The sequence below is a fragment of the Equus quagga genome, unplaced genomic scaffold (genome assembly GCF_021613505.1).
Source record: "Equus quagga isolate Etosha38 unplaced genomic scaffold, UCLA_HA_Equagga_1.0 207779_RagTag, whole genome shotgun sequence".
Lineage (NCBI taxonomy): Eukaryota > Metazoa > Chordata > Mammalia > Perissodactyla > Equidae > Equus > Equus quagga.
The window spans coordinates 1-25,099 of record NW_025798977.1 but is presented as its reverse complement, the minus strand read 5'-3'; the positions used below and the strand labels follow the sequence as shown (position 1 = coordinate 25,099).

General features: G+C 35.9%; 2 protein-coding genes and 1 pseudogene across 2 annotated transcripts; 1 reads left to right on the top strand and 2 right to left on the bottom strand.

Annotated features, from left to right (window-relative positions):
* Positions 1 to 3,887: 3,887 nt before the first annotated feature.
* On the top strand, positions 3,888 to 4,823 carry LOC124233618 (olfactory receptor 5W2-like). The gene has a single exon (XM_046650764.1). It carries the CDS (start codon positions 3,891 to 3,893, stop codon positions 4,821 to 4,823), a length of 933 nt encoding a protein of 310 aa, XP_046506720.1. The 5' UTR covers positions 3,888 to 3,890.
* Positions 4,824 to 13,002: 8,179 nt separating this feature from the next.
* LOC124233617 (olfactory receptor 1020-like) lies at positions 13,003 to 13,935 on the bottom strand. Its single transcript, XM_046650763.1, has one exon. The coding sequence runs from the start codon at positions 13,933 to 13,935 to the stop codon at positions 13,003 to 13,005; it is 933 nt and encodes a 310-aa protein (XP_046506719.1).
* A 7,878-nt stretch (positions 13,936 to 21,813) lies between these two features.
* On the bottom strand, positions 21,814 to 22,749 carry LOC124233614 (olfactory receptor 5L2-like; annotated as a pseudogene).
* Between the last annotated feature and the right edge of the window lie 2,350 nt (positions 22,750 to 25,099).

Sequence of the window (25,099 nt, the reverse complement as noted above, 5' to 3'; positions counted from 1 at the left end):
TTTTTCCCATTGTCCATTTCCAAAATTGTTAATAGAATCCAGATATTCTTGCAAACCACACCTATTCTCACTATTAATGCAATTTAGGGTTGATTTTTGGTACTCATCTCAGAATGTGTTAGGCTTTCATTCGTTGCTTTTGGGATTTCTTCATAGCCATTTAGTACTGGAAATTTTAGTTTGAACTTTCTAGACTCATTAGTTCTGCTAAGGAAACTTAGAAATAGAAAATTTGGATGGTATTCTGATGAATCAAAGACAAAAAGATAGTTAAAGAATTGAGTCTAGAAACAAGCTTCCTTTTTTTAATCGAATATATATATCTGTGTGTGTGCATGAAAAACTACATGATAGTAAAAATAAATGCTTTCTGAAATAAAGTTTCTCTCTGGTTATATTCTCTGTATACTATTCTGGTTGCGTTTTACTGTATAAACGTTGCATGGCTTAAAACAGTGATCATTGGTCAATTATTCTATCTTCTTTATGTTGACTGAGGTCACAATGAAGTATTCAACTGAAAGTTGAGACAGGCTATAAGGTCTTTCATAACTGGCACCAGGATGAGAATGCCTAGAAAGATCGACTCAGCTGGTACCCTTCCATGTAGGCTCAGAGTCGGTCATATGGTTTATCCAGAAGGATAGTTGGACTTCCTACTTGGAAGCTCTCAACAGAGACATATAGCATTTCTGCTTACTTCTGTTAGTCAAAGTGGTTGAAGGAAAGCACAAGTTCAACAGGAGGATATATAGGAACTATGCCTCTAAGGAAAACGGTGTAATGATGTGTGCAGTCGTCTTTAATTGCCCAAACTATCATAGTCCATTGCAGAACTTTGAGGTTTCCCCTTCCAGATTCTTTTATTAAGAGTTTTTAACACTTTAAGTAAATACATGAGAAAATGTGCAACCTTTTTATTCTTTGTTTTGCACATACTTACAAAGCCACTGAATGAAGCAGCACTGGAACAGCAACCACATAGAAGGAAGAGTGACAGGCGTTTCAATCGTTATTGTGTTTGTGAAAGCAGAGTTAGCTCTGGGACCTTGGGAAGTAGCCCAGTCACAACAGATTCCAAGATGGATAATCAAGGTTTAAGAAGTATGGAGAATTCCATTGTCATCTCTTGGGAAGTATTTGGGGAGGATATGAAATTCAAACTTACTGCTATTCTCAATTACTTAAAGAACTAGTATGGATAGTAGCAAACTAAACGTATCCCAGAAAAATGATTATCCATGGAAAAATTTTTGACTGAATCATCCCTACACATAGGAACTATATTAGCAGATAAAAATTCCCAAAGCTAGTGTATTGCTATTCATACTCCAGCCTCCACTTCAAGAAACTTAAAATATTTAACATTAGATATTTAGGGTACAATTACCTTTGCAAATCCTTGTTCTAGGGACTTTGGGGAATATAAAATTAAAAATTGAATGTATTTATAAACCCTTAAATGTAATAGAGATTTTTATATGAATAAAATGAACATAATTTAAAAAATAGTCTACTAAATGTAGAGAATGTGATAGAGTCATAAAATCAACAAAGTGTGGATGGATGAGATGCATTTTGGGGATTGGAATGAGACAATGCTTGTTGAAGAAAGTGACCTTTATAGTTTCCATTGACAGGAATGTTTAATCACCATTATTAATACCAACTAAAAAGTAGAGAAGACCTAAATGGCCATTAACTGATGAATAGATAATGTGCCACATTCAAAAATTGAAATATAATTCAGCCATATAAAAAGAAATTCAGAAACTGCTAAAACATGGATGAACCTTAAAAACACTATGCTAAGTAAAAGAAGACCACTAATGAGAATAAAACACCCCATATAATATATAATGCCAAGATATGAGTTACCCAGTATAAACAATCTCCTATAGTCAGGAAGCAGATTGGTGGTTGCCAGGAGTAGTGGGGAGGCAAGAAGAGGAGTTGCATGGTAATGAGTATGAGTTACTTACTAAGATGAGGAAAAATGTTTTGGAATTAGATAGTGGTGATGGCTGCACAATTTTGTGAAAATACAAAAACTAAAGGAGTGCATACATAGAAAGGGTAAATTTTATAGTATATAAAATTATGTCTCAATAAAAATAGTAGCATCAAAGAATAGCAATATTCCTAAATGAGGTGGTGAAAGATAATGCTTCAAAAATGAGAGAAACAAAATGAAAAATAGAAAGGCTATGGAAATTACTAAGTAGAGGATCATTTTGTATTTTATTGAATTGCTGCTTTGACTGGAGACAGAGAGTATAGATTCAGTGTCAATGTCAAGCTCAACAAAAAAGTAATTTTCACTTCTATTACTGTCAGATGAACGTGTTGACAATAGTGAAGAAATAAGCTTCGGTTTGTGCTAAAGTTGTTGCTGTACTCACAGGGGAAAATACAGAACAAGGAATATAATTAATCCCATGTTAGCATACACTGAAGCCTGAGGGTGGAAGCTTCAGAGATTTAAGTCCCAAATGCTACCTGGTAAAATAAAATGCCACCTGGTAAAATAAAGTGCCATCTGCCTACTTTTCAGCTACATGTAGCGAGTACAGAAAGCACTGCTCCTCTCAGGTAGGTTCCTGAGTCTCCAAATTTAAGAAATAGTGGGGATATTTTTGAAAAAAGAGAAATTTGTAAATGATTGACTTTACATCTGCTTACGCAGTTTAATAAACTGAGCAGCCTATCATCAAAAAATTATATTTTTTCTCAGAACTGAACTGACTGAAATTATTAGGACCCACAAAATAACATTTTAATGATTTTATTTTAATCCAGGGTCACAGGAAAACTGTTTATCACTGGGGAAGTATGTACATGAATTTAAGTTTTTTTATTTCAGAAATAATTTAGATAGCACCTTACAAATAGCAACATGCGTACTCACCTCCATGTGAACCACATGCTATATTTACTTAACTCTAAGAAAAAAATAAATCAGCAACATTCCTATTCTCATATATCAACAAAGACATATATACATGCAAACACATGACATACACATAAATATACACATCCATAAAGAAGAGAAGCCTATATGTCTCAGGAACGTTTATTGTCCCTCATCCTGTTTACATTTTTAAAATTTAAGCATCTATAGAAAAACCAAAGAGATGCAAATGCATGTGTTACATTCTATCATTCTCACTTCTTTTTAGCACTTTTCTTTGGTCAAGAGGGTCATCTGTTGGCACCAGACAACTCCCACAAACAGGGAATGAGTATTGCGACAGAGTAATAACAGATTTCTAGAGGAAAGGTTTAATGCTTATTTCATGTCTCACCAAAAACTAAAGGTAACAGAGCAGGAACAGTAAAGTAATCATTTCATTATTATTAGGTAATGGTATTCATTGTTTCTAGAATTAACATCAAGTCTTTTAAGCCAATCATATTTTTTGAGGAACATAACAATGGTAATCATTTTTTGCTTCCATTGGACTATTTTCAGGCTTAGAAAATGCTCAGTCCTACATCTTACAACCTGGTTCCACTAATATTGTTGTCTATTCCATATTATATTGAATGCAGAATTGTGATATTAATTCATCTAAATCTACTGTCATAGATAAGAAAGTTAAAGCCTGGAGAAATAAACCTTGTACAAAATCACATAGATCATGAATGATATGTAACTCAGATAAAAATTTTCCAATATCTGTCTCTATTTATTTTTTACCATTATCAAATATATAGCAATCCTTCTTTAAAGACTGGGTACATGACTGGATAATTTTTTGAGTATTAGAAAACAAATAGAAAGAAACTGTATTCTGCCTTTCAGATATATGTGGATGTCCAGAAAAGTTAAAATGTATCTATCATTTTTTGGATTATTTCTTCATAAATTTAGGTAAGAACAAAGAGGAATGGTTGGCGAAAATTGCTCCTCCTTGAATGGATTCATTTTCTTGGGAATTTCCAATAACGCTGGGATGAAAGTGATCCTGTTTACTATGTTTCTAGTTGTTTATCTCATTAATCTTTTGGGAAATCTTGGAATGATCATTTTAATTAGAATGGATTCCCAACTGCACACACCGATGTACTTTTTCCTCAGCCACCTCTCATTCTGTGACCTCTGTTATTCCACAGCAATTGGTCCCAAGATGTTGGTGGACGTATTTGCCAAGAACAAATCAATCCCCTTCCTTGGCTGTGCTCTGCAATTCTTCATCTCGTGTACCTTTGCAGATTCTGAGTGTCTATTATTGGCCGTGATGGCCTTTGATAGATACAAGGCCATTAGAAACCCATTGCTCTATGCAGTCAACATGTCCAATAGAGTGTGCTCTCTGCTCATGGCCGGGGTTTATCTGGTGGGAATGGCAGATGCTTTGATACACACCACATTAACGTTCCGCTTATGTTTCTGTGGGTCAAATGAGATTAATCATTTCTTCTGTGATTTACCACCACTTTTCCTCCTTTCCTGCACTGATACACAAGTCAATGTGTTGGTATTATTCACTGTTTTTGGCTTCATTGAACTGAGCACCATTTCAGGGGTTCTTGTCTCTTATTGTTATATTATCATATCAGTCTTGAAGATCCACTCAGCTGAAGGGAGGTTCAAAGCTTTCTCCACCTGCTCCTCCCACTTAACTGCTGTAGCAATTTTCCAGGGAACTATGCTCTTTACATATTTTAGACCGAGTTCTTTATACTCCTTAGATCAAGACAAAATAACCTCATTATTTTACACCCTTGTGATTCCCATGTTAAACCCTCTGATTTATAGCCTACGGAACAAAGATGTGAAAGAGGCCCTAGAAAAATTGAAAAATAAAAGATTGTTTTAAGTACGTATATTATGTGTACACACACACACTCACATGCATTTAATGATTGTTGTTTTCATAAAATTATATAATATGATACAAGAGAGACATAATTTTCTCACATTTAAATAAATGAGTATCTGTATTTATGTATTAAATATCACTATGTTCTCTTTGCGCATCTAGATGCTTTGGAGTTCATGATGAATCCAGTAGTTTCTATACAAATGAATCCTAGAGTCTAGAAAAGTAAATAAACTTTAATTAACTAAAGACTCAAATAATTCATATTAAGGCTCAAAACTTTCATAAAGTAAAAAACTGGAGGTTAAAAATCTAGAAAAAATATCAAAATCTAGTCAGTAGAAGAAAAGCTTCCCTGGATGGAGATGAATATTTAAATAGTCTTAGATCTCAAAAAAAAAAAAAGTGCAGTTTGGGGAACAGAAAGGATTCTAGGAAGAGGGTCTGACAGTTACAGAAGTCTTGAGGTGGCCAGTTTCGTAACATTTTAGCATTAAAGAATCCCAAGGATAGGTTATAAAGAGCCATGTAAAGTGCCTTGGTAAATTACATCATTGTGCTGTAATTATTTTATTTATTTTATTTTTGTAAAGATTGGCACCTGAACTAAAATCTGTTGCCAATCTTCTTTTTTTTTCCCCTGCTTTTATTTTCTCCCCATATCCCCTCAGTACATAGTTGTGTATTTTAGTTATGGTTCCTTCTAGTTGTGGCATGTGGGACACTGCCTCAACATGGCCTACTGAACAGTGCCATGTCCGTGCCCAGGATCTGAACTCTGGGCCACCGAAGGAGAGTGCGCGAACTTAACCACTCGGCCATGGGGCCAGCACTTGTGCTGTAATTATTTACTATCAGCTCCTCCATCACTTCCTCCAGGAAGCTTCTCTTCCATTCCTCACCTTTCTCAGCTCTAGTTAAATGCCTTTTTTCAGTTCACAGACAACTATCTCCTTTAAGCATTCTTTTAATATCACCCTGTTTATTAAATTAATGCCTCTAATATGAAATTGTGAACAATCTTTGCTCAAGGACTGAGAATTCCATCCTTGTTATCCAAAGCTCCTGCATAGTGTTTGGGACATCAAAAGGCAAAACAAACATGTATACAATAAAGTAAAACTGTGCATAACATTTTTGACTGCTTTTATTAGTTGTCAGTAACATAAAATTAACTAAGTTGTGGTATGCAGCTTGAATATATATATATATATATTTTATAACTTTTAGGAAAGTACATAAAGTGATTGTGGATACTAAAGTAATAGATCTGTAAAGACATATATGTTAATTACACTTGAAGTAAAGAGCATTTGTCTATGTGTGTTTTTGATATTTATCTATTTCATCTGTCTCTGTTATGGCTTCTGATGGTTAAAGCACTGAATCCACATGTTGAGACAACACGGATATGGTCATATATTTGACAGACCTTGGAAGACTCAAGGTCAGTCTTTATTATCCATTACAACTATAGAAATCAACGGCCACTGAATGTCTTGGATTTTTTAGCTGCCATTGTAAAATGCCTTTGTGGGAAAACATTTCAAAATGGAAGTAAAGCCCAAAAAGATTCTCTGATTTTCTAAGGGACATTGTGACCTATCACATAGTATTATGATGGAAAACATCCTATGGACACTGTTTCTTTCTTTTTTTTTTTTTTTGACAAAAGGCTTTAAGGATTTTCAGCTGAACTATATTTCCTCAATTAATACATACTCTTCTGGAATTGTTACTTATGAGTAGCAGCATGGTAGAAAACATTGTTTGAAATTTATTGTCTAAGAAAAATGGGATTTCCGTTGATTGCTGCTAATTTAGAGGATGTAAATGTGTCATCTAATTAACTTACCTCCCTTCCTTATGACAAATATATATTGTAAAATCTGAAGACTGATTTTATCTGCATATTAACAGTTTTATCAGAATGAGAGGGTTTGAATTAAAGACAAGAGAATTTTAAGCTCAAAACTGAAATTCCAAACTTAGAATTGACTGAATTAATTGTGGGCTTCCTCTTCCTGAATTTGTTAGGTTGAATAATACATTATAGGGACTATTTTTAGGAGATACATGACTGAAATAGATGCTTGGGCAGATATCCTATAATGACTCTTTTATCCTGATGTTCTACATAAATAGGGAATACCACATCCAAAGCTTTTGATGTTTTCTAGCCTGTCTACTTCAATTTTCATCATCCTCTCCCCCTTCTTAGTCTCTCTACATCACATCCTTCTCACATGTCCCCAGTGACTGATGGAAAATATTATTGTCCAAATAAAGCATTTGGGGGATTAAAGGGAAGTCTTTAATGATGGTGAAATAGGAAGCTCCTGAACTGCCCTTTCCCTGTGGACACACCAAATGAACAGCTACACATGGTACAATTTCCTCTGAAGGAAATCGAGAAACTAGCAAGTGACTCCTACACATCAGAAGAATGAAAAAATATCCATACTGAATTGGCTAGGCAAAACTAAGATAAATTGTTGTAATAAATCCAACCTGCAGCACAGGGGCATACAATTGGAAGGAAACCTCTGACTCTCAGTTTCTCCCTCAGAAGTAAAGGGTTTGGACCCCACAACTAGAGTCCCAACATCTAAGACTCTCAACAGAGGGGCAGATCTCCAAATCCTCTAGCCCTGAGAGCCAATGGGGCTTGTTTCCACAAGGCCCACAAGAGTGTAGCAAATAAAAAAGTAGTTATTAAGAGAAGCCATAAATAGTTGCAGCTATCACACCAGAGTTCAGAGCACAGATAGAGGGCAGAAAAGCCTATCTCTAAGTCTTTCCCTGAATGGATTCTATATGCATACATTAAAAGCTGCTGCCTGAGGGACAGGCTGCTAATTTAGCATGCGTCTTGTGGCTGACTGAGATCCTCCCTGGAGCCCAGAAAAACATGTGGACACCTCTGCCACTTTCTCACTCTTGCCCCCTCCAAGTCGCAAGTATATCCCTGGAAGGAGCTTGTACGTGCATCTGCACCTCAGCTTTTGTGGTTGCTACTTGAGGAACATGCCCCCAAAAATCCCAGCTCTGATAGCCAACAGAGCTTCCATTCAGAAATGCCACAGAAGTTTAAAATCATACCAAGCACACAATGATAGGAAACTAGAAAACACATAGAAGAAGAAAACAGGAAAATTCACAAATAGGTAGAGAATAATTCTACAGCTACATCATAACTACCATCTTAGAATGAACTCAGCCAAGGAAAGCCTTCACTACACACACCTCCCGCTTAGCCACTGTGGCTATATTTTATGGCACACTTCTGTTGATGTATTTGAGACCTAGCTCAAGTTACTCCATGGGCACAGACAAAATGGCCTCCGTTTTCTACACAGTTTTAGTCTCTGTTAAACCCACTGATCTATAGCTTAAGGAATAAGGATGCGAATGGTGCCCTGAAAAAGTAATTAACACTAAATTATGTTCTGGGCGATTTCAGGTGTTCACATAAAAGTATTTATTTAAAGGTTTTGAGACCTAAAGTCCAAGGACTTTGACATGGATTTCTGTAGTCTCACCAGTACAATCTTCTGGATATTTCCTGTTACTTACCTTTGTGCTTAAATTGAATGTAGAAAGAAGTCATGACTTATCTTACTCTTCTCTCCAAACTAAGGATGAGTACTAATAGGTTCACTTTGATTTTGCAAAAAGCATAGTTTTATACCTCTCTTCTTTGTTCATGGGTATGCCTCTGTGATATAAAATGGGCGTAGAAACTATGTCCCCATTTCTAGTCAACTTACCCTCATCAACATTCCAATTTGTCTTTAAACAATGAGTTTAATAAACTTGTTGAGACAGAAGGGAACGTTAGTGGGTTAAATTAGGTTTGGGTGCCTCCTTCCGATGTACTAGTGTCGCTCTGTAAGTGTATCATCATAACACTCAGAAATCTATAATTAGTAAATGAATAAATAAGAATAAAAAAGAAATCTCCTTCCCTCGACTAAAAGTTCCATAACGGCATGGCCCTTGGCTGTCTTGTTAACCATTTTTCTGCTTTGCTATTTACAATGCTCAGCTCTAAGATGCCATTTAAAAATATTTATTGAATGAATGAATGGAAGTAGCCTGAAAAACTGATGGAAAAATGAACTTTTTAAAATTTACCAAGAAAAGAACTACTTTCTTTAATTTTATTCAAGTACGTTCATTTTAGATTATATCCGTCTGCACTTGTTATCTTTTGGCCTTGGCTGAAATAAGAATCTGGGACAGAGATTCTTCGATTTAAAAATCTTCTCAGAGTACTCTGCAGCATTCTTCCTCAATTACATCAACAGACATCCCCAGGATCAGCAGCTCTGGATTTGTATTGCACCCCACAGTCTTCACTTCAGCCTGTGGATTTCCCTTCTTGCCCTCACTCAGGAGAACAGATTTGGTGCTATTGACAACTTTACAGAAACTGCTTGAATGAAAGTTACTGGTAATGTATCTGGACCTTCTTTCTCAAAGGGAACTGGAGAAGAGGATTCCATTTCTCCTATGTGTTCATAGCATTATACTAGTTAAAATAAAAAAAGAAAACTTAAAGTGCCCAATTGATTATATTTAAGTTGTTAAGGAAGAGTTATTGACATAAATATATGTTCCCAGGAAAAAGAATGAAAAGTATTTTTTTAGAGTTCCATTTGTAATGATTTATATTGGCTTTCTGTGTATCTGTGAAATAAACTGAAATCATATTGCAAACAAAATTTTAATAGTGGTCATTTCTGAGTGGTTGGATGCTTGGTAATCCTGCAATCTATTCCAAAATCTTCATTAAGTTAATTGAATATGTTGTTCACGCTGTAATCAAGTGGTAATTAATCCAGTTGTGAAAAACATAACACAATTTTAGCTTCTCAAGAGTATTCACTTTATTTTAGGTTGTCGTCATGAAAGGAACATGGGAGCACTCTTTCCGGTTTCCAGGAGGAAAGATCAATGGGCTATACAGGTTTTTCATTCAGGTCATCTTCCCTAATTTATATATCTCTTTAGAGTATAAAATGTGCTGAGTGTTATACAGTCAAAACATAATAGGAATGAAAACACATATTAGAACATGCAATTTTTAGCAAGTAATTTGTCTTATATTACAAATTGAACAGTTTTAGACAAAAATATTTCATTTTCTCATAAACATTTTCTTTTATAACCTTAAATGATTTATTTGTTTTTCATAAAATATGTCACACACCAGGACCTATCAATCACTGTCCAAACCTCTTTCCAACTCAATGTACTTTATTAAAAATACATTAAATATATTCATATCTATAAAAATTAGGCATATTTTATGTAAAATTAACCTCATTGGCCATCTTTCACATAAATGTGTAAGGAAAATATATTCTTCTTTTCCTTTTTACCTTTTCGCTTAAAAACTTTGACTTAATAGCCTTTACAGATGGTTAGGAAAGCAGAGTGTTTTGTTTTTGTTTTTTATTCATTTTAGGAAAATGATAAAGATGGGAAAGAGTCTACAGTAGGAACCAGACTTTGAAGTGAGACAGTCCTGAGTTCAAATCTATATAATATCATTTACCTGTTAGCTCTGGGACCATAGCCAACTAATTCCCTATCAGGGACAAAATCTCTGATGCTAAAAGAAAAGAAGGAATCATTCATGGCATCATGTCATGAACTGAAGTCTCCAGGATCCATCTTTGTCCACTTTAGAGCCTGCTCACCTGATCTGTCAGAGTCCAGGTGCAGATCCTAGCCTCTAGTCATGTTTGGAGCTCTCAGCCAATTTACTTTAGGATTTCTTTTTCCTGACCATGCCTTCACTCTTGGTTACAATTGAGCATGTTTCTTCACAGTTACCCATGTTGGCCACACCATTCCAACTTCCAGACCAGATGCTGTTCTGATCTAAGGTTAGGACCCCACATTGCCATGAAATGAGCTTATAACGTCAACCCCAGAGTTATTCATTTTATGTTATTCTGTATGGTCCTATCTCAAGGGCCATGGCTGAAATGGTACACTTAGCTGCAAAGGAACAAACATCCTCCTATTGTGATGATCCCATGCACTTCAGAGAATATTTTCTGCTCAATACTTAGGAAGAAGTGTTTGGTTCTCATCACCCTCAAGCTGCCATTCTGTTCTTCCCTATTGAAAACTCACACTCACCAGAGCCTTAGTTCACCACTGATCTGGATGGACAAAACTCTTCTGGTCAAGTTGGTTCCACTGTGATAAATGGAACTGTGGCCTAGAGTTAGAACCCAGCATATCTTATTATTGCCAGAGCGTTTTAATCTCTAGTTCATTCTTTTTCTCACTACTCAAACTCACTTTTTTGTGTTAGGACTTTAACTTCAGACTTTCCAGCCATACCTTCTCTATGGGTCATGTCCTAGAAGCTGACCAAACTATCATTTCACCATTTGTTGGTTTCAGTTCCCATCTCTGCCTCTCAGAGGATAGCCTCCCTCTGAAATTTTAGTTGTTTGCCTAAATAAAGAGATTTCAGACTGAATATATTCTTGAGAAAATATCCTAAGAGCTATACTTTTATATAGTTGATATTTGAAAATTGTTTTTTGTTGTTGTTGTTGAGGAAGATTCACTCTGGGCTAACATCCATTGCCAATCTTCCTCTTTTTGTTTGAGAAAGGCCCTAGGCTAACATCTGTGCCAATCTTCCTCTTTTTGTTTGAGGAAGGCCCTAGGCTAACATCTGCGCCAATCTTCCTCTTTTTGTTTGAGGAAGGCCCTAGGCTAACATGTGTGCCAATCTTCCTCTTTTTGTTTGAGGAAGGCCCTAGGCTAACATGTGTGCCAATCTTCCTCTTTTTGTTTGAGGAAGGCCCTAGGCTAACATCTGTGCCAATCTTCCTCTATTTTGTGTGTGAGTCACCAACACAGCTTGGCTGATGAGTGGTGTAGGTTTGTGCCCGGCATCAAAATCCATGAACTCAGGCCACGGAAGCACAGCATGCCAAACTTAACTACTATGCAATGAGGCTGGCCCCTGAAAATTGTTTTTGAAAAAGTCACTATACTTGAAGATATCTTGTAATAGTCATGTGCATATATAGTACCCCTTTGGAGATGATCCAAAAATGCTAAAAGAGAAAAATATAGTTCCTGTCTATTACTGGCATATAATCTAAATTATGCACAAACCATAGTAAACATACTCATGTTTATTTCATAAAAATTTACTCAGTATCTACACTGGGGAAGATAGTATGATAAAGAGGCAAGGAATCAAATCAAGAATAATAATTAAATAGCAAGCATAGTAAAGGAATAGAACAGACACAACTAACTGCGTGATTAGACAGAAAATGCTGAGAGTCTTAAAAAAAGCACAAGAGATTCTAGTGAGGTTTATAATTTGAGATGTTGTCTATAATTGAATCAGCTGTCAGGAAAAAATCACATAGGAGTTGATATTTAAGGAAGGGGTTTTAGAGTGAGTAGAGTTTGAACAGCTAAGGTACAGTGTGCATGTATTCACATGGAAACAATTAATGGAAAATGAGTCTCAGTGAATTGTATTTATTTCCTTTCACAAAAAGAGAGTTGTGATATATCAATGGTCTAGTCAATATTGGGAGTAATTGTGGTAAAATTTAGGCTAGGGAGAGAGAAGGAGTAAGAATCTGAAATATAGAACATTATGTGCACAGTAAATCTACTTATGGAATAAATATTTAAAAAATCAACTTTATTTTTTAATCAGTTCCCTATTAATAAACATTTAGATTGTTTGAAATAATTTGCTGCTACAAAATATGATGTAACAAATACTTTTGAAAGTAGTGAACTTTTATAGATTAAATTCCTAGAAGAGAATTTCTAGTTTAAATGGCGCACAGATATTTAAATTTCATGTGTTAGAAAAATTATCCTCATAGAAAATGTTAGACGTTATCCTCTATAGACAACAATAATTTACACTTCTACCAACAATGAAGGTGTGTTATAAAAATTTCAACTTTAAAATGATGAAGAATTAAACATAATACAGATGATATGAGCAGGCCTGGTTCAGACATTAGATTCTGACCCTAATCTGTGGTTGAGACCTCATTACCCACAGAATTGGGGAACATTCACATTAAACTGGTTTTTTTCATCAGTTAGAATCAAAGGCCAAGGAACAGAAAGGCTGTAAAGTTGTCAAGCTTCGTTTCATACTTTAAGAAAGCAATTGTTGGCTAATCAATTTCCTAAAGGCATTTTTGACATCTTTGTTCCTTAGACTGTAAATTAGGGGGTTCAGCATAGGTATAATCAATGTATAGAACACAGAGGTCACTTTGTCCATATCCAGTGAATGACCAGTGGTAGGCTGCAAATAAATGAAGATCAGGGTACCATGGTAAATGGTGACCACGGTCAGGTGGGAAGCACAAGTGGAGAACCCCTTTCTTCTTCCCTCAGCAGAACCTGTTTTAAGAATAGCTGCTATGATGCAGACATAAGAGAGAAGACCCATTAGAAGGCAGATGGTCTCCACCAAACTAGCAAAGACCACCAGAACAATGTCATGTATGTAAGTGTCAGTGCAGGACAGAGATAAGAGTGGGGAGATATCACAAAAGAAATGGTTAATTTCTTTGGAGCAGAAAGACAGATGGAAGGTGTTAGTGGTGTGAATAATTGAGCTCATGGTGCCCCCTAGAAATGCTCCAATTGCAAAGTGGCAGCAAATCCTCTTGGACATAATAACAGTATAAAGCAGGGGGTTGCAGATTGCTATGTACCGGTCATAAGCCATGGCAGCCAAGAGGAAAGACAACACGTCAATGAAAGAGCAGCAAAAATAAAACTGTGTGGCACAGCCATTGTAAGAAATGGTCTTCTTATCAGAAAGCAAATCCACAAGTAATTTGGGGGCAATAACGGAGGAGGAACACGAATCTATGAAGGACAATATGCAGAGGAAAAAGTACATAGGGACGTGCAAGTAGGAACTGACTGTGATTAATAAAATCATCCCAAGGTTCCACATGAGGGTAACAGAGTAGATGAAGAAAAACACAGCAAAAAGAACACTCTGAAGTTCTGGATGGTCACTAAATCCCAAGAGAAAGAACTCAGTCTTCGCCGTGCAGTTCTCCACCTCCATTCTCTGTGGCACTCCTAGACTTTGAAATTGTGGCAGAGTAATCATGGCAATGTTAATAATCATCTCAATTTTAACAAAAAATAAAAATAAAATGATCGAAATAAATAGAACAGTAATTCTAAACCCACTTGGGCATCCTGATAGTACCTAGACATATCCAGAGTTAGAGTAATATAATGCGTAGGTTTCACTTTTATTTTGTTAATTTGATAATTTGCTATGTCTGTGCCTTAAAGCTATTGTTTTCACATCAAATGGTACCACCATGAAACCAGCTGCTGAATTCTAGGCCTGGGTTTCACTCTTACTTTCTTCAACTCTCTCATCTTCCACCAATGTCAAGTGATGGTGGTCAACCATACTACTAAAGAGCAAAGTCTTAATAAATGGTCTTTTTTCCCATCTGTGTTGTTTTCGTTTATTTCCAAAACAAATAAAACCATTGCTCTTCCAAGTGAAGCCTTGTATAGACAGAGGAGCAGAAGTTCTGAATTTCTTATCTTGAAATGTGGCTTTGCCTCTGAGGAACAAAGGAAGTCCTTAGAGTTTTTTGAAATCCACTAATAAAATAGAAAGAAGAACGATTCTGATTTAGTTATGTAAGTGACTGAATCATAACTCTGTCACTCAGTAGTTGTGAAACCTTGGGCAGGCTAATTAATCACTGAGTTTCACTTTCACCATCTATGATAGGATAATGTAGTACCTTACTCGTCAAATTATAATTGTTAAATGACTTTTTTCTTACAGCCTCAACATCATCACCATCTTGTTATTTCACTGTTCTGATGTTGGAAATATAACAGTTGTGAGTCAATGAAGTCACCTATTTTATTCTATATGGAAATGTGGCTGATATCCAAGGTTTACTCTTTTTTGTCACTGCCATTCCATTACTTAATTTCATCCCTCTTTTTCCTCAGTTGAACCTCATAATTGGCCTCCCTCCCTCCAGTCAATCCTCACCCTACTTTCAAACATGCTAAAAAATCTATCCATAAACCACTGCAAGAGTTATATATATAAAATAGATTTTGTATTATGTTTCCTTCTTGCTTAAACTCTTAAATGATTCCATGTCCTGTACAAGCTCAGCTTTTAAATACCTTCAGATTTAACATGTATTTCCATTTTCTATCCATATCCTCCATCTCAGAACCTGATCTAACAACATTACAAGAGTCTTACCCTCCTGCTCTTTCCTCAATTTGTTCCAGGTTTTCAATAAAACGAAATGTCTTTACTAAAACTTTGCATACATTTAGAGACACAGAGAATGAAATATAAATACCATAGAAATTGTGGATTCTGCATTATTACTCAAAGTTTATTTTCTACCTTTCTTCTGTTTCTAGGTAAATTAATTGAATTCTGAGTAGATGTGAATATCTGGTATTAACATATTTTCATCTTGTAATTTTCAATGAACTTTCATATCTAATTTAATTCTCATAGCCTTTTCAAATATGTTAATAATTCACTCTCTCTCAATTATATTGAAAAGGACTTTATTATTTCAGGCCATTTAGCCAGTCCAGGGTTGCATAGCTCGGCAATCAAAGAGCGAGGGCCAGAGATTGGAAATTCTGCATCACTGGGCTAGAGCACTCTTCAATAAACAATTCCTTCTAAGAGATGGAAATGCGTCAGAGATGGTGAAACTTAGGAAGAAGATTGGAGTAAATAATATCATTATTTTCCAAAATCTTAATGTGCCAGATTTGATATAAGGATATCAGTTTAAAACTAACTTCAATTTTCATTTAGTGCATGAGTTAGAACAGGCAGGTTTACTTCTTTCGACACAGTAATAGAGACAGTATGTTGTGATGATTAAAAGCATAGACCCTAGAGTCAGACTGCCTGAGTTTAAATTTGGATCTATCACTTAATATTTGTAGCACTGTAGCAAAATTTCGGTAGTTCTATGGTTTCATTTTCTGATATGTAAATTACATTTTATAGGAACATTGTCTGTAGGTAATTATGAGGATTAAATGAGCAATTACACATAAAATATTTTGAAGAGTGCTCTTCACATAGCAAACACTCAATAAATATTAAGTATTATTATTCAACCATTGAGAAAAGTTTGAGCTTCCTTAGACATTAGTATTTATTATTTTATTATCAACCAGGTTTTCCTTTTTGCTCTAAAAAAGGGTTAATTAAAAAAAGAAAGCATCATTGAGCTACTCCAACTCTTTTGGAGTTCTCTTTTGCTGAAATATATGTGGCTTCCTCCTTCGAAACTATCAATTGTCATTGAGTGACCGTTCATCTATACATGTCTACAAATATGAGACATAAGATTGTCAGTTGATCTGGGAGTGGAGCAATGGCCACTGCTGTGAAGGTGAGGGAAAGATAAAATTATATCCAGTGATTACTGTGCCATCATCTCTTTTGATAATTATGAAGAATAACTATTAAAAAGTAGGCATCAAAGAAAATCTTATCTTAGGGACTATGCTTAAATAAGCTTGGGATCTGAGTCCTAGGGAACAATCACTTCTTTGTGCAAGCTGTTTTCTGCTAAACCCCTTATTTCCAATCACAGAATTAAAGGTAATAAAGAAATCAAATTATATGAAGAATATTTACCTGTAAGAATCTTTCAAGGATGTTACACACTTCAAGACTGAAAGAAACCTTCAGGATTCAAAAATGAAATATGAAAGCCAAATGGAACAATGGAAGGGGAAAAGAATAGAAGAAACAAAAAATTAAGTGGAGTCCAAAGAGAAGCCAAATAATCTATTCTTCTATGCAATTTTCAGGCGAGAATGAAAATTTCTGAAAGAGTTCAGCAAATTTACATATTCCTGCAGTAAGTTCTCTATATTGAGCCCTAGTCACTGCTTTTGAAACTTGTTTTCTATTCCCTTAAAACCAACCCCCTAGTCGCACCCTAATCTTTCTATTTGTGTTGATAACTGTTCACTCCAATGCATTACCATAAGATAAAATAAATAACATGATATACAAATTGGGTCAGCTTTAATTTATATTTAAACCTACCCAACTTTTAAAAAGAAATAGTAGATAATGAGAATTGTGTTTGTGTTTAGATTCCAAATCAGAATCCAATAATACTGAGGATTGTCTTAAGAAGATCATGTGTTAAATGTGCTTTTTTTTGTTGTTGCTCTTGTTTTTGTTTTTTGAGGAAGATTAGCCCTGAGCTAACATCTGCTGCCAATCCTCCTCTTTTTGCTGAGGAAGACTGGCCCTGAGCTAACATCCATGCCCATCTTCCTCTAGTTTATATGAGGGATGCCTACAACAGCATGGCTTGCCAAGCGGTGCCATGTCCGCACCCGGGATCCGAACTGGCTAACCCTGGGCTGCCAAAGTGGAACATGCGCACTTAACCACTATGCCACGGGCCCAGGCCCATCTTGTTGCTCTTGTTTTTGTTGAAAATACCTTGAGGACAAAAAGTGTCATTCTAGGCATGTTTATTCTCTAAACATCAGTTTCTTATGTGTAAAATAATTGACTATAAGACGATGAACACTTAAAATCCTATCCAGCTCTAATATACTAGGATTATGTTAAGAACACTTGCCAGATCACTTTCTTTCATTCACCTTCTTACTACACTGTTCTCAGCATCGGTTCATTGTTCACTGGAAAAATCTATTTTGACAGTTAAAGATTAAAAAATTGACCCATTGCTACCTTTTCTATAATCCATTTGGGCAGCCCTTTTGTGTTCATAGAATAAATTTGTGCCTCCCTTAAAAAGGCCGTCATTCCTTAGAATAATGCAAGATCTTTTATACTTTGCTTTGAGTCTTTTGAGATTAGCTCTCCAATCTCACATCAGATCCCAGGAACACACACACTAATATCCAAATCCCAGGGGGAAAATGTATGTGAGCAATTAAACAGTTCTACTGAGGAGTTGGTTAAACAAGAAATGAAATGATATAATGTGTTTTTCTACCTCCTCAGGATGTCTCAAAGAAAAATATGTTTGGGCTTTCAACATACTAGATTATTGTATATAAAATTGGATTATAATATTTGCTATCTAGTTAGATTTAACCAACTCAAAGCAATTTATCAAACTATCAGGATATTCTATGTGATAGAATGGTGGAATAAACTGGAAAGAAGAAAAAATGTATTTATCTAGGTATTGAGAACTAGAAGATCTTGAAAGTCAACATGTAAATAGAAAACCAATTATGAGTGAAGTTAATGACTCTGGTATGTGTTACATGTGCATTTATGTTCAAATGGAATTCTGTTCATAAATGGATCAGAGAATCTTCATTCACTAAATGCATTTACTCTGTAAATATGTTGTGCTAGGCAGTGTTCTAAGCACAAAACAGAGAAAAGGAAGATAAGTTGAACTCGACATTAGGAATTTTATCAAGTATAGAACAGTAAACGAAAGATGGTAGAGGAAAAAAAATAAGCAATTACATGGAGACTGGAAAGTCCCTGGTATGATTGGAGACTCAGAAATGAGATTTATAGAGAATGTGTTGACTAATGAAGAAAGGTAATACTGGAAATATAAACATATTATACAAAAATATGCATTTCCAGTTATGTATATATATGAGTGTGTGTTTATATTTACATATATTTATCTTGGCAAAGAGAGATATGAGGAGTTTTGAGATTCCATCTGTCCATAAGATAAATCTCAGCAGAAAGAAACTTCTTTTCCAATAATTCCAGCAAAATCCCATAGTTAAGTCACTAGCTCACTACTATCCACCCAGAAACCAATCAGTGGGTCTTTTGAAGACTGGCCATGAAAACTTCTCCAAATCCCATTAAGTGCAAAGAAAGAGACCCACCAAGCATAGGAAAGGCATGGTCCTCACCCAAAAATTGAGATGCTAATAGTAAGAGAATGAGATAAACATATCAACCCCTATATTTTAAAAGTAAGGGAGTGACCAGATTATATGCATAAAACAAAACCACTTAAAGAAACACAAAGAAACTTTTATGTGGCTGATTTCAGACATGTTTGAGGAGCACCCAGAGCACCTTGATTCCTCCCAGACAACTAGAGGTGTTACCTATGAAGTGACATTTGGAGGGAAAGGCAGATCTGCTATGTCAAGTTTTTTGTGAAGCTGAATGGAAAGCATCCATCCTTAGTGCTAATAAAACAAAACAATCAGTCTTTAGATATGAAAAGTGTGTCTATCTCTCAGCAGGATATGGGCACTCCTAGTTATCCATGCTAAAGTGGGGGGAATTTTGCGTCGCTGAAGCCCTCAGATCCAAGGTCTCTGAAAGGGGCATTGTAGATTCTAGAGAGAGATCAAACTGATAACTGACTAAAATGTGAGCACCTGGATAGCTGAAAATGCTTCTTAAACACAGGAAAATTTAATCCTGAAGGCTCCTCTGAGGAGACTAGAGCTCCAGTATATTGATGCTTTCTAGTCCAGTGACTCCACACTCAGGTGAGTTTGCTTTCTATAAGAGTTTTGACAGTGTCTGGAGATGTTTTTGCTTCTCACAAATGTGGGGAGGGGTGGTCCTGATATCTAATGGGTAAAGGTCAGGAATGCTACTAAACATCCCATAGTACACAGGAAAGACATCCACAGCACTAAATTGTCTGGCTCAAAATGTCAACAGTGCTACGGTTGAGAAATCCTGTTCTAGTTGAAGGACCAAAGGTGAAAGACATTTCTCTTAACTTCACCCTAAAATACGAAGTATCATGGGTGGTATGGTAAATCTCACTCCACTTAAACATTGGAAAACCAATATAGAGCCATATTTTCATCATAAGCACAATATAATTCCATTCATTTAGTCATTACTTATTTATCTATTTAAAGAAATAATGAGTAGCTGTCTTCACCAAGGGATACTGGAATATTTCCAAATTATCCTTACCCTCAAAGATTCCTTTTTAAAAAACATTAATAATGGTACTTTTTATGGGACTGGTCCTTGAAGTTTTGTCATTATGTTTAAGTCCAATGATAACTCTCTAAGGCTAGCAGCTTATCCCCAGTTTATATTTCAGAAACTTGAGATTAAGCAAGTTTGTGTCTTCCTCAAAATAACTCATCTGGTTATGAACCTGGGGTGAGGTGTGTAATCTCGAGTCCCGAGTTCTTCCTACTTCATTAAAGCAACAAGGACCTAAGTTGCATTAGTGAATCCAGCAAAAATATAGAAAATAGGGGCCGGCCCTGTGGACGAGCGGTTAAGTTCACATGCTCCGCTGGAGGCGGCCCAGTGTTTCGTCGGTTCAAATCCTGGGCACGAACATGGCACTGTTCATAGAGCCACGCTGAGGCGGCGTCCCACATGCCACAACTGGAAGGACCCACAACTAAGAATATACAACTATGTACTATGGGCTATGGGGAGAAAAAATAAAAATAAAATCTTTAAACAAAAAAATAGAAAATAACAAATATGAAATTAAATCTTAAGAAAGCAAGAAAAAAATGAAGTGTCAACATTGTAAGAACATGGGAAAGCTAAATTATGATTTGGCTTTTAAAAGATGGGTGTGTTATGCTTGAAAATGGACCTTATGTGTATCAGGCTCTAATCCATGAAACCTATAAATGTCATCTTATTTGGAAAAGTATCGCTTGAAGTTGTGATTAGGTTAATGATTTTCAGATGAGCAGATTATCCTGGATGATCAGGGTGTACTCTAAACCGCATTAAGTGTCCTTATAAGAGAGAGACAGAAGATTATTTTAAACACACACACACACACACACACACACGAAAATGTAGAAAAGATGGAGAGGAGAGAGGTTTGAAGATGCTAGCCTTGAAGACAGAAGTGATATAACCACAAGACAAGGAATACCTTCAGCCACCAGAAGCTGGAAGAGATAAGGAAAAGATTGTCCCCTACAACCTCTTGAGGGAGTATGGTCCTGTTGACACCTTGAATTTGGCCCAGTTACGTGGATTTCAAATTTATGATCTCCAGAATTGTAAGAGAATAAACGTCTATTGTTTTAAGCCACAGGATGTGTACTAATTATTTTTCAGAAGCTGTGGGAATCTAATTTATAATAGGTTTAGAATATAATAGATTTAGAAAATATAGTGAATGCTTAGAATAATACCAGGCAGAGGAAAAAAATGTTAACAAGAGCTCGAAAGCTTAAAAAGGTACAGCATCAAATATATGATCCACTTATTTAACCAAGACAAGGCAAAACAGAGAACAAAAGGTAAAATTACAAACAATAGCAACAACAGCAGATAACTTATTGATCAGTTATAATATACCATATGTAGTGCAAAGAACTTAAGATATAGTATTTAATGTTCATGAAAATGTTAGAAAAGTAGAGTATTATCATCACTATTTTGCGGAATAGAAGATTTTAAAAGTTCTAAAATTATTACCTTGCAATCAAAAAATTAATAAGAAAGAGAAAAACAAAAAAACTAAAAAATACTCAGAAATACAAATAGGAAATTTAGTTCAAATTTTCATGAAAAAAACAGAATATGAGAGAAAAGTATACTCATACCACGTAAAAAAAATGAAGTCAATTTAATAAGAATGGTTGCACACTTTAAGGATGATGAGAAGACATATCTTTTCATGTGCACTTTGTTAGAAATCTATTGATGTTATCTCAGACCAGGAAATTGAGTCTAACAATATCACTCTAAAAACCCATTCAAGGCAGTTAAAGATTGGAGACAAGCAGCAAAGGTAGCAGATGCACTTGAACTCTCCAATAAAAGGGATAAGATTTGTCTAAATAAGATAGGCAACTAGAAAACAAAAAAGCATACATTGTCCTTTAGCTCAAATAATACTTCCTTATTTTACTTTTCATTCACAGCCACCCAAAACAAGCCCCTCACTAAAGATCTCTAACGAAACCCTGAGTCTAGCTAAGAAAATAGCTTTTCAAAAGGCAGTTGGGATCCCAACACTTTCTTGAGAGCTTCTTTCACATCCTTGTCTTTCAGGCCATAGATCAAGGGATTCAGCCTGGGAATCACTGCAGTGTAAAACGCTGTGGCTGCTTTGTCAGTATCCGCACTGTTGCAAAAACTGGGCCTGCAATAAATGAAAAGTATGATTCCCTGCAAGACTGCAATCACTGTGTGGTGGGAGGCACAGGTAGAAAAGGCTTCGCACCTTCCCTCTGCAGAGCGTATACTCAGGATGGCGATGAGAATAAACCAGTAGGAAGTGAGGATGATCACGATGGTGACAATTTCACTGAAAGTGGCCCCAATTAATAATGGACATGACATAGCAAGCAAGAGTAAAGAGAGGGGGTAAATCACAAAAGAAGTGGTTGACTACATTTGACCTACAGGATGGGATTTCAAGAGCTAAACACAAGTAAACCAAAGAACACACAGTTCCACAGATGTAGAAGCTAGAGACCAGGACCATACAAAATTTCTGGGACATGGAGAGCATGTACAGCAGTGAACTACAGATGGGCAAAAAGCAGTCACAAGCCATCACAGTCAGCAGGAAGACCTCAGTGACTGCACACATGCAAAGCAAGTAGAATTGCACCATGCATCCCAGGAAGGAAACTGATTTTTCCTTGTTTAAGATATTGGATAGCATCTTTGGCACGATGATCATGGAACTGCAAAAATCCACAAAGGACAAGTGGGTGAGGAAAAAGTACTTGTAAGTGTGAAGTCCAGAGCTGACCTGATTCAGTGCAATCATGCCCAGGTTGGCCCAAACTGTGACTCCATATACGAGAAGGAACAGAGGGAGAGAAAGACTCTCAGCTCAGGGGCATCTGATACTCCAGGAAGAACGAACTCTGTCACAGTGGTACCGTTCTCCTCACTCATTTCCACCATATGTCAGGATGGGAAACCAAACGATGTTTTGCGTTTCTTCTAAAAAGAGAACAAGAGAGAAAACAACACATTTATATTAACTTTGGAAAAATATAGCATTGACAGTGATTTAAGATACAATTGTCAAATAATTCAAAATTTTCAATGTCTCAGTGGATCTCACTGATCAAAATAACTTTAAGTATCAGCAGAAACCTATATGATTCCCAACTGTTATCTGCTATGATAAATTGGGTTGATGAATTAAATTAGGTGTTTTGTTGGAATCTGAAACAGATTCAATGATTTTACAGCCTCATGGAGATAAACTACTGTTCTTTGAAAAATGTAGCAATTTCTGTCCATGTAGGGTGACAGCTATTGTGATCCTATATAGTGTACACTATTTTTTTAGATTAGTTTATCAGTAGCATAAATTTTGCAGGGGGTGAGGAGGTCCTGTACAATTTCCATGCAGGGACTGTGACCAATTTTTTTGAGCTTAGTGGCTCACAATGATTCTTTAACTCTAGAATTATGCAGAATGAAAAATAGAGAATTGAAATATATTCTAAAAGCCATCATCATTTTTACTTATCAAATTAGCAAAATAATTTAGTTAATTATAATGATAATAATCTATGTCAATAATGACTCAGAAAGATGTAACTGTTGTATACACTTTTCTGGAAAGCCATTAGGCAACGTATGTCCAAAATCTTAACCCTGACGACAGTAAAAGCTATATGATATTTTTTATGAGAGGTTTTCTTCTTTTGTTTTAATCAGAATTTAAGTTTAAGTTTTTTTTATTATTTTTTATTTTTTTAAAGATTGGCACCTGAGGTAACATCTGTTGCCAATATCTCTTTTCTCCCCCCCTTTTCCTCCTCCTCTTCTTCTTCTCTTTCTTCTTCTCCTCCTCCTTCTTCTTCTCCCCAAAGCCCCTCAGCACATAGTTGTATATTCTAGTTGTAAGTCGCTCTGGCTGTGCTCTGTGGGACGCCACATCAGCATGGCTTGATGAGCTGTGCCACATCCATGCCCAGCATCAGAATCAGCGAAACCCTGGGCCACTGAAATGGAGTGAGTGAGCTTAAACACTGTGCCACGGGGCTGGCCCTGAGATTTTCTTCTTGGTAAGCGATTACAATAAATATTTAATTACATTCATAAAATTGTGAAAAACTGTATCCAGAGCTACATTTCAGCATTGTTTGTAATATTAACAATGGGAAAAATTGTTAAATTAGAGCAATTTTTAAAACATAGTGGATTATATCTAGAGTAGCAAATTATTATGCTATCTGAAATTACATTTTTGAGATGGCTAATTTTTTTAAAGGATATTGAATAGTACCCTTGGTATATACATGTGGATGTAAATGAAGATGCATATGGAGAGGTATGAATAAGTATGATGGATATATTATGTATTATCACTTTTATTTGGCTACAATCCTAGAAAGATAAATCCTGTATCCACATTAAAAAGGAAGGAAGTGAAAACTTTCCCAAGTTCTCTCACATTGCTGGTTGGGGAAGTAGTTATGCTGTACATTCCACATAGGTGGAATCTACCATTTACGTCTGTCTAAAGAAAAGGAAAGGGGCCAGCCCAGCTCTACTCATTAGGCCATGTTGAGGTGCTGTCCCACATAGCACAACCAGAAGGATCTACAACTAAAATATGCATCTATGTACTGGGGGACTTTGGGGAGAAGAAGAAGGAAAAAAAAAAACAGATTGGCAACAGTTCTTAGCTCACGTGCCGATCTTTAAAAGAAAAAGAAAAGAAAAGTCAAGTAGCTGGCTTACATTAACAAAAAAAGAAAGAAAAAGCAAACGGAAGTTGAGGAATTTTATTCTCTTCCCTCCTTCATAGACAGCAGGAGGAATACACCCATGCCTTCAAATACACATGTATGATGAAACTGAGAGAAGAGATTTCGGACTGAAAACATAATCTGATATTTTCTCCACATCTTGAGCTAATTTTAAAGTGGAAACATCACTTTCCTGAAGTCATGGTTTTTTCATTACCCCCCCCCAAAAATAAAAAAAATAAAAAAACTGAGCTATTTGTCATTTGCCTACTTCAAAGTTAAAACAGAAAAGTCAACTTGGAAAATTTTCTTCTTAATATTCCAGGCTGACAATAAGAAACTAATTGATGGTAAACCCAAAACAAATCCCAAAGAATTCACCTCCTCTACTGAGCAGAGATGGTCCACGTGGCCTGATTCCCCATAACCAGCTCAGAGGCGTATTAATTCAACTCTCAGAATTAGGGTGACAATTAGGGAGCTCCTCTACAGTCATAAATTCTATATTCCTTGACAAAAATCAGTGTGGAAAATGG

Coding starts and splice junctions, on each gene's coding strand:
- LOC124233618 (XM_046650764.1), top strand. CDS start 3,891: ATGGTTGGCGAAAATTGCTCCTCCTTGAATGGATTCATTTTCTTGGGA.
- LOC124233617 (XM_046650763.1), bottom strand. CDS start 13,935: ATGGAGGTGGAGAACTGCACGGCGAAGACTGAGTTCTTTCTCTTGGGA.